Source organism: Ceratotherium simum, chromosome 15, assembly GCF_057802395.1.
Source record: "Ceratotherium simum simum isolate JZ-2026a chromosome 15, ASM5780239v1, whole genome shotgun sequence".
NCBI lineage: Eukaryota > Metazoa > Chordata > Mammalia > Perissodactyla > Rhinocerotidae > Ceratotherium > Ceratotherium simum.
In genome coordinates this window covers 60,349,070-60,364,014 of record NC_141914.1, presented here as the reverse complement: position 1 = coordinate 60,364,014, position 14,945 = coordinate 60,349,070, and the positions used below count along the sequence as shown (strand labels likewise).

The window sequence follows — 14,945 nt, the reverse complement described above, 5'->3', positions numbered from 1 at the left end:
CCAGTGCTGCACTCAGAAGTTTCCCTCTTCTGTGCTCTGGGGCCCAAGGCCAGAAGAGGGATGAGGTGGCTCTCCCTGACACTCTGCCCCACTGGGTGGAGGCAGGCTGAGGGAGGGGAGCACAGCCCCTGTCTTGGATCTGAGGTCTGAGGGTCCACCTCTCTGAGCTGAGGTACTCTACCTATAAATATTCCTGTTGAAGTGTCATGTAGAAACATGGTATTTTAGTTCATGGTGGGATTTTCTGAGTTCACATTCAAGGTAGATTACAGTGATGGGAGTTAGTTAGACAATTTTGGACTAATGGTTTTCTTCTTCTATGCCCTGGATTTTCCAAGTATGCATTTGAGGGACAGCTTCATGAAAGCAAGGCAAAATAACATCAGTAAGAAATGTCCCCTCCTGCAATGAATTTAAATATAAGAAGCTCTTTTCAGCTCTTCTTGATATTTATCCCTAGGAAACATCATTAGCTAGAAAGAAAAGAAACTTTAAATAGCAAAGCAGTCTAGGTTAGTGTCACTAATTCTTTTAAATGTAATAAGAATGTTTTCTTAGACTACCGAAATTTTCAAGATATACTAGATAAAGTTTCTATGAGATCCTTCCACTTCGCACTTATTATGCAATGAAGTAGTTAAAACAATTCTTACCAGATACTATTTGAAATGTTTACTACAATACAGTAAAATCCTCATCTTATTTCATCTTAAAATGTTTAATATTTTCTACTTCCTATTAATAAAAATTAAATAAGATTCTAAGTACAGACCAATTATTTTTGGCTGCATTTACCTTCTTTTTCATTAAATGTAAAAGAAAATATTAGATATTGATTCATCTCATCAAGAAATGCATTGTCAATAAAATTTGACTTTTATGCTTAATAATGATTTATCAAAATTTGTAATATATTTATGTTGTTTTAAATAATAGTTTATTAATAATAATAACTCAATGGAGAAGAACTTTATAAAGTTATGTATATATTTTTGTAGTAGTTTAATATGAGTTCAATAAAAGGTTTACAATCATAAAATATCTTACAGTAACAGTTTTATTTTTTAAATGTCCATATTTATAATATACTGGTTATCTTTACAAAATCCTTTGCAACCATTTAAATTTATGAGGAAATATTTTGGATGTAAACATAAAAATGAGCAAGAGGTACATAGTTTTTAAAGAAACTTCCAGGGTACGTTGACAAAAGCGTTGACTTACAATCCTGGAGGGAACACGTGGATCAGGCCCTTACCTGATCACAACTATTAAATAAGGCAGTGGACTCTTTTCTCCCCACCCTCACCTTTCCTCACTAACCTCAGCTCTAGACTGAGTAATGTGTACTCCTTAGAAAAACAAAAAGATTCTAGTTTTGAGATCATATGAGATCTCAGCTCCAACCTCAACCATTTTAAAAGTCTAGTAATAGAGAATGGAAACTTGGCTGCCCTGGGTTTTAAGAAATTCTGCTTTAAGTCAGTGACAAGAAGTAGTCACTTGAATCCTGGCAGTAACCTTGAATCCCTGCAAATTTAAGGTTCCAGATAGAAAATTACAACTATAGAACTCATCTACTTTAAGAAGACAGAATTCAGAAGGCATGTCTTTGGATTAACGTGTTGGAGACCATATCAAGCTCACCTGGGAGAAAAGTGTATGTATCTGACACTGGAGCACAGTGCAAAGCCAGATGTTCATATTTTTCAGAAAAAAAATATATTCCCAGTGTTAAGTCTTATCAAAGCCTCTATATAAAAATGCTACAATATTCTAAATCATATGTCTGTCTAATTCTTGGACCTGAATTATTATTATTTATGGGAATTATTAATAGCAATAACAAATAACCATACAAGCTAAATATCAGCAGTACATTAATAAAAGATATTCAAAAACTTTTTAACGGCAAATGAAATCAATCCCTTTCATTATTTTCTGAATTCAAAAAGTTTAAAACATGTGGCCACCCTGTGGTATAATGAGAAGAGCTGACAATGCTCATGGGCCAGCGAGCATGATGCCTTACGTGTTAAATACAGACTTGGAAATTGAGACTTGGAACCAAGTTCTCATTCAATTGCTGTTAGTTCTACCTTTAAAAAAATAGATCTAGGTGTAATACTGCAAGTTACAGTTTTACATTTAAGTGATTAAGAACTACTTTCAGGAGGAATAATGGTACTTAGTATTTCCTTCATAATTCTAATAAGTTGTCTAAGTATTCTATGTTCCACAAGCCTCCAAAGACAACCAGCATTATCAAATTTTCTTTTGGGAATCAGATATTCAAATATATACCATTATGAGATTAAAATTTAAGATTATTCAGTGAGTTGCCAATGATCAAAATGAAAGTATTTCTACTGGCTTTTTTTTTTTTTAAATAACAAACCTCTAGTTCTTTGCAGGCTCAGAAACTTGATGATATATTTATGAATATGGATTGATTTCCTTTAATTCACCAGTTTTCCTGGAGAGTTTCCAGGAAACAGATTCCTGATTAATAGGTGAAGAAGTAGAATTTGAGTGCATTGGGAGCTGAGGTATTGAATGAGTCGGCGTGTGGGGGTCTGGGGTCTCAGGTCTCAGGGGCATGAGGGAACTGAGCATAGCAAGGCTATTTCTGTTCAATACTACAATACTTCAGTACTAATGCATAGCTCTTGGAGATGGAACACTCCAGGGCCGATGGCACCTGCCAGCACTGATTCTCATACTTTAATGTGTGTAAGAATCACCTGCGGATCTCACTAAAATTAGATTTCATTCAGTGGGTTTGGGTGTGAGGCCTGATATTCTGCCTTTCTAACAAGCTCCCAGGAGACACTGATCCTGCTGGACCACTTTGAGTAGCAAACATTTAGAGCACTGACATGAGTGCTCTAAGTCTCTTCTAGTGGAGAAATGAGACATGCGGCCAGCGTTGGAGGCCCAGGCTCTCTCATCAAGCCGGCTGCTAAGTAGCTGTAGGAATGAAAATCACCTGACCTCTAAGGGACCCATTGTCTCCTTCTGTAGAATTGCAGGGCTGGACCGGGAGATGTGTCAGGTCCCTTCACAACTATCACATGTAAGGGTTTTAAGATAACCCTTATTTTTATTCTGGCTGCTGTCTTCTATATTTTCCCTCACAAACAGTTAGCAAAAATTAGAAAGTTTTATTGCACTGTATTACTTGCAAAGGTCACCATTGAGTTGTGCTTTGCATTCTTTGAGCCAACATGATAGCTATTTTTTTAATGTCAATTTCCACATTCTTCCCCCATAATACTTAGAGTAATGTATCAGATTTGTATTTTCCTTTAATTTTAAGAATTCTTAGGAATACTGAGTCTGTGGGGTTAGTTGTCTGTTGCCCAAATGAAAATATAGTTCCTATTATTTCACATTTTTCAGAGAAGCTGTAATATTCTTAAATAGAGGGTGATCCTCTAATTGGAGCCAATCTCATACGCTGCAGCCCTGCTAAGTGGCAATGGCTGGTAATGGTTTCAAAGAGCATTTAACAGGGAAAAAATTCTTTCCCTTCTCCAAATAGAATTTGAGTCAGCTGCTTCCTGTTTATTCCCATTATCCACATCTTTCTTCAGAACTTCATGAACTCTTGTCTGGACTACTATACTAATCTACCCTCTGGTGTTCCACCTCCAGCCTTTCCACTCTGTAATTCCAATACAGTCCTGCTAAAGCAATGTCCACAAATCAACCAAGTGCATGCCACTTCCACTCAAAATCCTGCCAGGGGCCCTTATTCAACAGCTTCACCTGTGGAGTCAGGTCCCAACTATTTGCCTTCACCATGTATTTTCTACACCTTCCACATCTGTGACTCTGTTTATATATCTCTTCTACCTGGTATGCCTTCTTCTATAAAACCCTACTCATTCTTCAAGACCAGTTGTAAATGCCAACTCTTCCAGCAAGAGGTTGAACTCATATAACACCTTGCTTTTTGATTCTCTTCTCTACTCAACACCTCCTGTCCTGTATTATAATTTCTGCATATGCTTGCCCCCACTGTCTACTATACAGTTCTTGGGAATCTGTAGTATGTCTTAATTATCTTTGTAGCTCTTACAGTGCTTTTTCAGTATCTGTTTCCATATCTGTTAAAGAAATGAGTGAATGTATAATATAGCTTCAGTATTATTCTATGGATCAAGATGCTCAGAAACTGCAGAAGTTTAAAAATTATTCATTAGTCTTATCTAGTATTTATTTTGGGCAAATGGCTTAATCTCTGTGATCCAATATTCTCTTATATATTTTGAGGGAGAGGATAAGTGATGTCTAGTAATTCTTTTTACTCCCTTAATGACTACAAAGCACTATGCTATATAAATGCTGGAGAAGAGGGAAATCTTGTCTTTCTGGATCAAGGTAAATATTGTCATAGGATAAGTGTGTTTCAGATTCAACTACTGTGTTGTTAAGAAAATTCTGTGTATGAATTCAGAATATACAAAGATGATATAATTTATATTTAAGATTCTAAAGATGCAACAAAATTAAGTTGGCTTCACAATTTATGACTACACAGGGTTAATATTTTCAAAAGGAAAAGTAGAATTTCTTCCTTAAGATACCTTAGACACCATCTTAGGAATGCTCCCACTATTGTCTATCATGGTTTGGGGACCATCAAAGCTGTCCTGTGCAAGACACAGTGTACATTAATTATTTTATTAAACCATGAAAGTGAAAAAGTAAGAAAATCCATAATCATTATAGAATTTCTGAACTTTGGGCACACACCACATTGATTTTCTGTGCCTCATGAGATTGAACGCAATGGTTAGGAATCTTCAGCTACAGTGCATGAACCCTTTTAGGACGGTAGGTTGCTCTATCAGCACAATATTGTAATAATCATAAGAACTTGAAAAGACCAAGTTTGAGAAAACTCGTTCCATTATAAAAAAAATTAGCTTTAATTGATCTGTAATATTACAAAAACTTTTTAGACTAGTAGAACATTAAAAGATCTTAGTCTTACATAATTTTCAATATTAATTGAAATTCAATTCCAGTCCATTGCCAGAAAATATAACTTTTAAGTAATTTTGACTAACTATAAATATAGCAATTTAATTCAATAAGACTTTAAAATATTGCTTGTGAAATCTATCTTAACTTGAGAAGAATTCTCCCATGTTTGTCCGCCAGTACTAATTTAAGAAAAGCAGGGTTAAAATTCTCTAAGGAATATTTTCTACAATATTCTTTTCTTTGGGCACCTATAAATCCTTCCACTGAGGTCATGGAAAATGTATGTCTATAGAGAAATTAAAATTAGTAGACAATATCCGTTATATGCATTTGAGAGCCTTATTTTGCCATAATATTCACTACTTGCTTAACATTCCTGATACTGTTTCATGCCAGGAGTTAGTTCATCACTGACAAAATCAATGGAAGTTTGAATGTGTTCTTAACCCCCAGGTTATATACGTGCATGCTATTCTCTTGTCTTTAAGTATCTTAAAAGTTATAAGCACATAGCTTAGATTACACCATTCAGATGGTCTCAGTTGAAACAAATGTGAGGATTGTCTCTCTGTTTATCCGTGGAATTACCTCTCTGATTTTCTTATGGAATATAACACAGCCTTACTGCAGATCATGATTCTGTTCGCAGAGTGATTATTTACAGAATTACTCATTGTAAAGCAGGAGTATAATAACAAACCGAGAAACCAGGTTTTGCACGGATAGTCTTTACATCACTTTGGAAAAGCTCATGTGTGACTTTCTTTACAAAATTTAAATACATTCATAATTTAGGAAAAATTATCCCCATGGTTCCTGAAGAGAGAGCAGACATTGCCAGACTGTGGAAAAGCATGTATAATCTGATAACAAAGACTGTTGCCCACAACATTCTCCTATGCTTTTACTAAAGCTTTCACTAGCTTTTGCCGTGTACCTTACGTCACGGGTACCTGTAATTTAAACATGCAAACACCAGATCAGAAACATCAAGGTCTAGTGCAGTGGTCTCCAGAGTGTGGCATGAGCACAAGATGGCATTGTACAAGATGGTTTTAGGAGGTACACCAACTAACACTTTGTATTTTAATAAACACATATTTATTTTATGTAAAAAGAAAATCTGATCCAAGGAAGAACTATAGAGTAATGAGTTCAATTTGCTAGTTGTATTTTTTTCTAATACACTTTAAATTTAAGTTTAAAAAGTGTGTGCATTTAAAGAAAATATTAAGTAAATACAGGGTAGGTGCTTCTGACAAAAGTCCTGATGGAGGCTGGGGACTCCCTAAGTGGAAAAATGAGGTGGAAAGATTGGGGTCAGGTAACAGTGGTTCTGATTCTGGTCTGTCACTAGCTGGCTGTACCACCTTAGCCAGGGCGGACCTCTTGGGGCATCTATAGTCCTTATTTGTAAAGAGATTGTTGGGGTGACCTCTAAGGTCCACCTCAGCACCACCACCCTATGATGTTCTGTTGTCTGTCAAATGCCCTTATAAGAAACACCAATCTCTGTAAAACAAAAGTAACCATTCTCAGCCTTAACACAAGATGTGCTCACTTATACTAGTCAGGGAAATCAGAGGACCTAACGTGGAATTCTTTTGAGATTAAAACACTCTATTGGTAGATTAGACTAATCCTTTGAAAAACTGGAGATAAGCTTGATTTTGCTTAGTAACTGTACGTTTTTTGCACATGGGAGGGATTCCAAGTGCCTTTGGCTTCTCTCACCAATATGATAGCTAGTAGCAGAAGGTTCTACAGGCCATATTTCTCACGTGTTAAGATCATTCTATCTGGGAGTGAGAAGCCTGGATGTCCATGTTGCAGTCAGATGAAGGATTTCAGTAGTCTTGCAAGAAAAATACACTTCTATTAGAAGGGGAAAAAGAAAGATGAACACTAGCTTAAGGTAAAGAGTTGTGTTTTAAGAAACAGGAGGGGCCTGAAGCTTGAGGATAACTTAAAATAGCTGGTCTGGCTTCTGGTTTTAATTTTCCACTCTGAAAATAGATAACATGTCAACCAGTTACCCATTTTCAGGGGTAATGAAATTTGAACCCCAAATTAGTGCTGTGTGCCCCTACTAAACTGTCTTAAGTTAGTTCTCTTCCAATGGCTTGAGAATACCTGTTCAAATCAAATCCTAACTCTGAGCATCAAAAAGCATTCAATGTAGAAAATCTCTACCAAGTAATATTTTCATGGCCAGGCTCTTTCTTTTCTAAAATAATCTCCGCTGTTTGAGAAGTGAACCACTTTCCCTTGAACTGGAGTTGCTGTCCCTTTTTCTGGAAGGTCCCCACCCTCACAGGGAAGACTAGCTTCCTGAAGGTCACCTATCATTGCTTCTGACTTAGCCTAAAAAGAAGTTAGACTAACCAATCAGAGTGAAAAAGAGAAGCTTTTGATGATGATGATGAACTCTGTGAATACCTGAACTAAGCATTTTGGAAATTATTGAATTAAAGACTAAAGTGTTTTTATTTTCTATTTGGAATACTAATTACATCTATTTAACCTATTCAGCTCAACAGACAAATGAACAAGCACCAACAAAACCAATACAATCTATTTTTTGTGGAAATATATTTGCTTGTAATAGTGCAAAAATATTAGAAAAGATGCTATGGGTGAAAATTTTTACCTGTGATCTCTAAAAAGGCATATTCATAGAGCACATCTAAAAACACAACACGTAAATATAGAAATCAGCCCTCTGGAATACCAACAGTTTCATTATCTGTTGCAATTTCAAAGGCCTCTTGGAAAATGTGGCTTTACAATTTCCTAGCTTTTCCAATTCTCTTGTTAAAACTATCTATAAACGTGCATCCTTGATCTGTGATGATAATTTGATCTTTGTCGCCCTCGGTTCCCGTGAGTCTCCAGCACTCTGAGAAAGACCAGGCCCACTGTGTGGAGGTGCTCCCGACTCTGGAGCAATCACTGCTGACTCAGCCTCCTCTGCAGAATGGCAGCCAGTCTTTGTCTGGCCTCATTTACTGAAGACTCTCGACCCCTGCGAGGATGTGGTTGGGGGAGAGTGGGCAAAGCTGAGCTGCTGCCCCTCCTGGGCTGAGCTGAGGTTGGGGAAGCGGTAGGTTTTGACACTCCGTGCAGGCTGGGGATTTTGATTCTTTTCTCTGAGTTCGGTCTTGCAAGGCTGCTCTCTCTCTGATGACTGGCCACCACAGCAGAGGAGGTGAGGCTGCCCCGGCTGAGGGAACACGGTGACAAGGGCAAACTTCCACTGAGCTTCCTGAGCTCCAGGAGCTGCTCTCTGGCTTGACTCAAAGCCTCCGTCAGTTCAAAGCGCTCTTCACACTCTCTACGCACTGTTTCCTGGAGAAAAGTGTTCTGAAATGAGAAAAAGGGGAAAAAAGCATCCCTAGCTTTAAACAGTGTACACGTGGATAGTTATTGGCAATATAAGCTGAGAACTGAACTGGTCATCAGAGGTCTGTGTTCTCTGATGATCTTGGTGGATACTCGACCACGTGGGACAGACGAGGCAAAAATGCAAAATGATTTGTGAAGCTGGAAAGAACTTTAAGAGAACATTTGATTCAACTCTCACAGTTTGCAGAAGAGGAACCAAGAGCCAGGGTCCCTCAGATGGTAGTGGTGGGGCTGGAGCTGGAACCCAGAACCTCTAGTGCCTGCTTCAGCCCGGTTTCAACTTCTCTATGCCTTGTGCCTCCGACAGTGTGTCCAGCATGTGCGATGTCTGGTAGTTAATATCTGGAGTGTCATGAAGTGTGTTACTTTACAATAAAGGTAAACTGCAATGTATATGACAAACAGATAAAACTGCCTGAATTATAAGATTGAAGGAATAAAATATATCAGCTATAGCGTTTAAACAGTAAGATCAGTATGATGCTTTCTCGCTAGAACTTAAATATACCCATCATTTGCTATTCTGTAAGATGCATAAGAACAACATCTTCTGCTTTTAACTCCACTCAGCAATCGTTTATCAAGTTACTAGAAGCTGTAGTGGATACAGTTCCTGCTCTGAAGAAGTTTGCTGTCTCAGAAGTTTGAGCAGAGCCACTTTTTATGTCGCCAACAGAATTTGGAGCCAAGGGCGGAAGCTATGGGATTTAAAATAAAGAAGAACTGTTTTAATAGCCAGAGCTGTCCAGAGGACACTCTGAGGGGTTGAATCTCACTTGACTGGAATGTATTGGAGCACATTTAAGCTTTAAATATGTGACTGGACTGGAGATCATTAAGGCCCCTTCAAATTCTGAGACTCTATGGTTCTAATTCAAGAGTTACCCATCTTCCATCTATGGAACTCATGAAAATACTTCAAGGCCCATGGTCAGAATTAGGTCTTGGAACTCCCTAATGTCCTGACATTCATGTCTACAGGATGTCAAAAAAGAGGTTGAAAAGTAAACAATTCAAAATGGTATCTGAATAAGTGAACACACTTAAAATGATTGTGCTATAGGATTCTTCAACTAAAAATGAGTTTCCATTAGGTTAGCTTGTTTGAAAAACAGCCAAGGCATTCCCAAGTGCGACTCTCAGGGGAATGCGTCCTCTTAAGGGGTTACTGACTAAGCTGCTGTCAGTGGAACCAAATAACAAAGCATCAGGGAAAGTAGCATCTTCCGGTATTTGAGTTTCTTGTGATTATGGTCAGAACTCTATTCAGTTCCAAATTTGGTAACCAAAATTGAAGAATATGGAGCAGTTCCAGATCAACAGTTGCACAGTAATTTTCCATAAAATCAGCAGCATGTCTGGGTCAAACAAAGCCTCATCATTTACATATATTATTACCATACATATGTGATCCATATATCCACATATTTTTTAAATCATGGGGGTTAATTACTTGCTTCCAGTTATCTTTTTTTTGGAGTAAAAGGGGACCAAGGACAATGTTTGTGGCTTTATCATGTGGTCTCATTAACTCTACCAAAAATACTTGTTGCAAGGGCAGGGGAGGGAGGGCTAGAGAAGACTGCTAAGGTGCTACATTAGCTGTCATCTCAGTTCCTTCTCCCAACAACTACATTTGAAAGACAGACATTGAAGCTCAGACTGGTTATGTAACTTGCTGAGAGTAACCCACCTCTGAAGTGGTGGGGCCCTGCCTGCCTCCAGAGCCCAGCTCACGCTGCCTATCCCTACGGGTAATTGTCTAATTCATCACATCAGGCACGCAGGGGCCATTTTGTTCCCAGACACTGAATCAATAAAAAACAGTAAGACATTTCTCCTAGTTTTGTCCAAATTTTCTTAACTTAATCATCTAAACTCTTTTTTATTTTATTTTTTTATTGTGGTAACATTGGTTTATAACATTGTATAAATTTCAGGTGTACATCATTATACTTCTATTTCTTCATAGATTATATCACATTCACCACCCAAATACTAATTACAATCCATCACCACGCACCTGTGCCTAATCATCCCTTTCGCCCTCCTCCCCGCTCTTCTCCTCTGGTAACCAGAAATCCAATCTCTGTCTCTGTGTGTTCGTTTGTTGTTGTTTTTATCTTCTACTTATGAGTGAGACCATATGGTATTTGACCTTCTCCCTCTGACTTATTTCACTTAGCATAATACCCTCAATGTCTATCCATATTTCCACAAATTGCTGGATTTCATCATTTCTTATGACTGAGTAGTATTCCATTGTGTATATATACCACCTTCTTCGTCCATTCGTCCCTTGATGGGCACTTAGGTTGCTTCCAAGTCTTGGCTATTGTGAATAATGCTGCAATGAACACAGGGGTGCATGTATCTTTACATAAACTTTCTTTGAAAAGGAAAAAACATCAGTGCATTATGCTTCCTGTCTACTAGTAGAATAAGGTGGCAAAATGTGTTGAAGTGATTAGAGTTAAGAGGCTTTCAATAAATTAGTTTAAAAATTCCCTTGATTAACAAAGCTATGAGAAAGAGTTAATTTTATTTGAATATATAAAAGAAAAAATGGATAGCAGTTAACAATGAGGTCAATAAATTGGTGACATAAATAATAGGAGCACCAATATGGAAGGATAAAGTGCTGGTGATGTGATGACAAGAGCTCTCATTGAAAGAAAAATAAAATTCAGTCCATTTACTAAAATTAAATTCAAGTCTTAGAGGAAAGGATTAGTGCTCCAAGGAAAACATCCATAAAGCAAGTCACTAAAAAGCTATTTCAAGCAAGTGACACTCCGCTAGAGGAGGAAATGAAAAAGTGTAGTGAACCCAAAGATGCCCTTATACAAGGACAATGGAGCAAAGTGCTGCCGACTCCAGGCAGAACCTTGAAAGGGCTGCTGACCATCTTGGTCTGGGGCCCATTGTTCTGGAACTCATCCTTCTTCAAGGCTATTAGCTTCCAGAAGGAAGGACTAATTCTCTTTCTTCTATTATTTCCCAAACCAAGAGGACCTCTGAACTGAAAACAGGATCCAAAGTTGGGAGGTCTGTTTCTGTTTGTGTCACAAGCACTGTGAAATCTCAGGTGAATCTACAATATCTGCATGTCCTCTGCCCCATGACCTCCTTCTTTAAAACTGAGATTATAACTCAGTTTTGTGCAACAGGCAGTTCAGATGTTATAATCTCTTCAATCATGGAGTAAAAACATGGAGATGGACACATCAAGTTGAGGGGATTGCTATTTCAGGGTGGAGTGTGTGTGACAGGGCATGACAGGAGCACACGTGGATGTGGCCAGAGTCAGGAAGACACATTAGCGGAAAATTCCATCATGTGGAAAAGAATCATTCACCCGTGGCTAGATTGCTTTCAACAATTTAGGCAAAATGTTTGTCTTTTTGAAAGTTTGTGTTGTTGCAGAATTTTAATATGTGTTTTTATTGAAGAACATGGAAAAATGCGTAAGGTGGAATATGTTCAGTAAGGTTGAAAATCATGGGCAAACATGAGAATAATCAGTGAAGCCATAGCATTCTACATGTTTTAGCCCTATTTTATCTTTGGCCGTCTTTTAGCATGGTAAAATAGTATCACCGGACTGCAGCTAAACTGCAAGTCAAAATGGAAAGGGAGGCATGAGCCAGGCAAAGAGGGGCAGCGGGGCTTTCCAGGCAGAGTGGGCAGGCAGAGAGGGAGGGGCACGTCTCGGGATGACTCAAGCACAGACTGCACAAGGGGAGGGGAGACCGGGACCGAGGCGGGTAGGAGTGAGCAGGGTCAGACCAAGGACAACTTTGGTAACCTGCTGACACTAGAGTTTTAACTGACTTCTGAGAGCCATATGGAGTCAGTGAAAGGTTTATTTCAAGGAGGGGGCTGGCATGGTCAAATTCTCATTAAAGGAAGATCCCTTCGCCAACTGTGGAAAATGGCCCCAAGCAGGGCGAGGCGGGAGGCAGGAAGGATAGGAGGAGGCCAGAGTTTTCACTGAGGAGATTCCTCCTCCGAGTGCCCCTTGGCTAGGGTGGTCTAGGGGAGGGAGAACTAGTGCTCCTCAACCTCTACAGCCTGTGGCAGAGCACTGTCTATAGAGGTGTCTATAGCAGTTTCAGATGAAGGCCACTTTAAATGGGCTTAAAATATGGCTTAACTGCACTCCCACTGGGTAAATAAATGTCAAAATGAAAATATAAATTAGCTCACCATCTGTTTGAAACTTCTAATATTAAAAAATGGCCTATTTTCCCCACTCCTTGCAATGTTAAGAGTGGCTTATTTTTATGTTTGTTTTAATTTTTATCCTTAGAGACAGCTGGATTGCTTTCAATTCCAAAAACAGTGGAAGAAGCAAGAGAAGGCTTTGCTGGGTAACTTGATCATTCTGAAGGTGAGGACCCCATTTGTGGTGGCCATCAGCTGTATTTGGCATAAGTGGGGGGCGCACGCCAGGAAAGCAAGTCCTCCGTGAAGAATAAGCACAGATGGGTGTCTTTGTTCATGCTTTACGCCCAGTGAGGTTGGAACCAGTCATGGAATGATCAGATTACAGTTTCCACCCTCCCAAACTAGATATGTCCCAGGGTGAAGGGAGGGCTGGCCAACTGGGTGGGGAGCTGAGGTGAAAGGAAACTCTGTGGAAAGGTGTGGAAACTAGAAAGATGAGTAAGAGTCAGCAGAGGACGTGCCCAAACTTCCATTTAAGGCTTCTGTTCAACTAATCTGATCAGCCCAAAATACTGCAGGAAAAGGGTGGAAACAGCCCTTTAGTAAGGCAGGAATGAGAAGCCGAATAAATTTCCAGGAAAGAAGTAAGATGGACATCAGGCAGGTTGTTCTTAAAATTGTATTTCTATGCTCGCAAACATAATGGACACTGTAAGGGGACGGCGGCAGACGTGTCAAAACAGAAGTAGAGACAGAGGGTGCTACCCCTTTGGACTGCCGGGTTTCAAGGGTGGATTTGCAGACAGGGGAGGAAGAGCCTACGAAGACAGAGGGTTCAGGAGTTACTTTTCTAAGTCAATAATCTAACTTTAATTAAGAATTAATTAGTATTAACTAAACACAACAGAAACAATTTCTTCATATTTTTTCTCATTCTGTCGATTTTCTGGCAACTATACTCTGCATGTCAACATGTAAGACAATCTAGACTGGATCGCCCTCTCCACGGCTGGAGACTCTCCATCAGAGCTCCGCATCTGCCCCATGCCCCTAGGCTAAGGTTCTCAGGTTGGCATTTCACCCATCCTCCCTGCCAACCCACCCTAGCAATAACCCCAGCCCCCTAAGAGCTTCTCAGACTCTCCCCTGCTCCCTGTGGAGACAGAGGTTAGAGAACTTCCATTTACTCCTTTCCTCTTTGAAAAAGACTCAGATGTTCTAATTTTATTTGGTCCCAAAGTTGAGAACCACTCCTTTGTTAATTTACTAACCGGTACTCTGGTTTCTCTTAATGGGAATTACCAAAGAAATGTATGACATTTTCTCTCTATCAATTAAATATGCAAGTACAATAAATGCAAATCCTAAAACCAAGCAAAGTCTTCTTGCAAAAAAGCTATTTGCATTTGCAAATGCCACATACTCCTAGAATTTAACCTTAGCATTTACATAAATCCATCCTTGCCAGCTTTATTAGTAAACTTTCCTAAATAAATGGGATGTTTTCTTTTTTTTAAAAAAAAATAGATTTTACATTTGGAAAATATTCAAAAACACCAAAAAGTTTTAAAGTCATCCACAATCCTAAAATTTTAACAAAGTATATAAGACGTGAACCCCCTGCCCATCTCTTCCTCGCCTCATATGGTAACCACTGTAAATAGTGCGGGGAAATTCCTCCTTCCTTTTTCCATATCATCTCTCTGTGTCTGTAATCCTATAGGGAAACATATGTACTCTCCTTTTTTGTTTTTTAACAAAAACAGATCCAAGATGCCAAGAGATGGCCAGGTGAACCAACAGAAACAGCTGCTGTTAAGGAAGCAAGTACACATCTACAATCCATTAGTCACAATGTCCACATCCAAGAATCTCTGAAAAGAAACATTTGTATAACTCATAACATTTGGTAGTAAAACCTGACTGCACTGATAATCCTTATTTACCTCACTGAGAGGGGCCATTCCTACGTTTCACTGCAGAAATAATGTCATTGCAGGGGAGGAGGTGCCCTAGATCTCCAGGGTCATATGCATTTTACTAACTTTCTAAAATTCAAAATAATTTGAATTCCAGAACCTATCTGAAACCAAAGTTTGTGTATAAGGGGTCGTGGACTTGTGTAAGTTGCATGCTCCCTTCTTTAATCCGTTCTGTCCTTAGTGCCCTTGCTGGGCTTCTCTTCTGGTGTTCCTCCTACCTTACCACATGTTCCTTCTCGGGGCCCATGGCTGGCTTCTCCTCCTCCTCCCAGCCCCTAAAGTCGGAGCACCTGTTCTCAGCCCTCTTCTCCATCACCTCATCGCCTGGGTGATCTCTTTCAGTCCCAAGGCTCTGGTATCAGCTGCATGGGGATGTCTCCAAAATCAATGTCT

At 39.1% G+C, this 14,945-nt stretch overlaps 1 protein-coding gene across 1 annotated transcript in view; it reads right to left on the bottom strand.

Annotated features, from left to right (window-relative positions):
• Positions 1 to 7,944: 7,944 nt before the first annotated feature.
• Positions 7,945 to 14,945, bottom strand: part of LEKR1 (leucine, glutamate and lysine rich 1) — a 184,189-nt gene continuing 177,188 nt past the window's right edge. The window contains exon 13 of the mRNA XM_087440104.1: positions 7,945 to 8,358. Coding sequence (XP_087296230.1) covers positions 7,945 to 8,358 — 414 coding nt within the window. The remainder of the gene's footprint in view (positions 8,359 to 14,945) is intronic.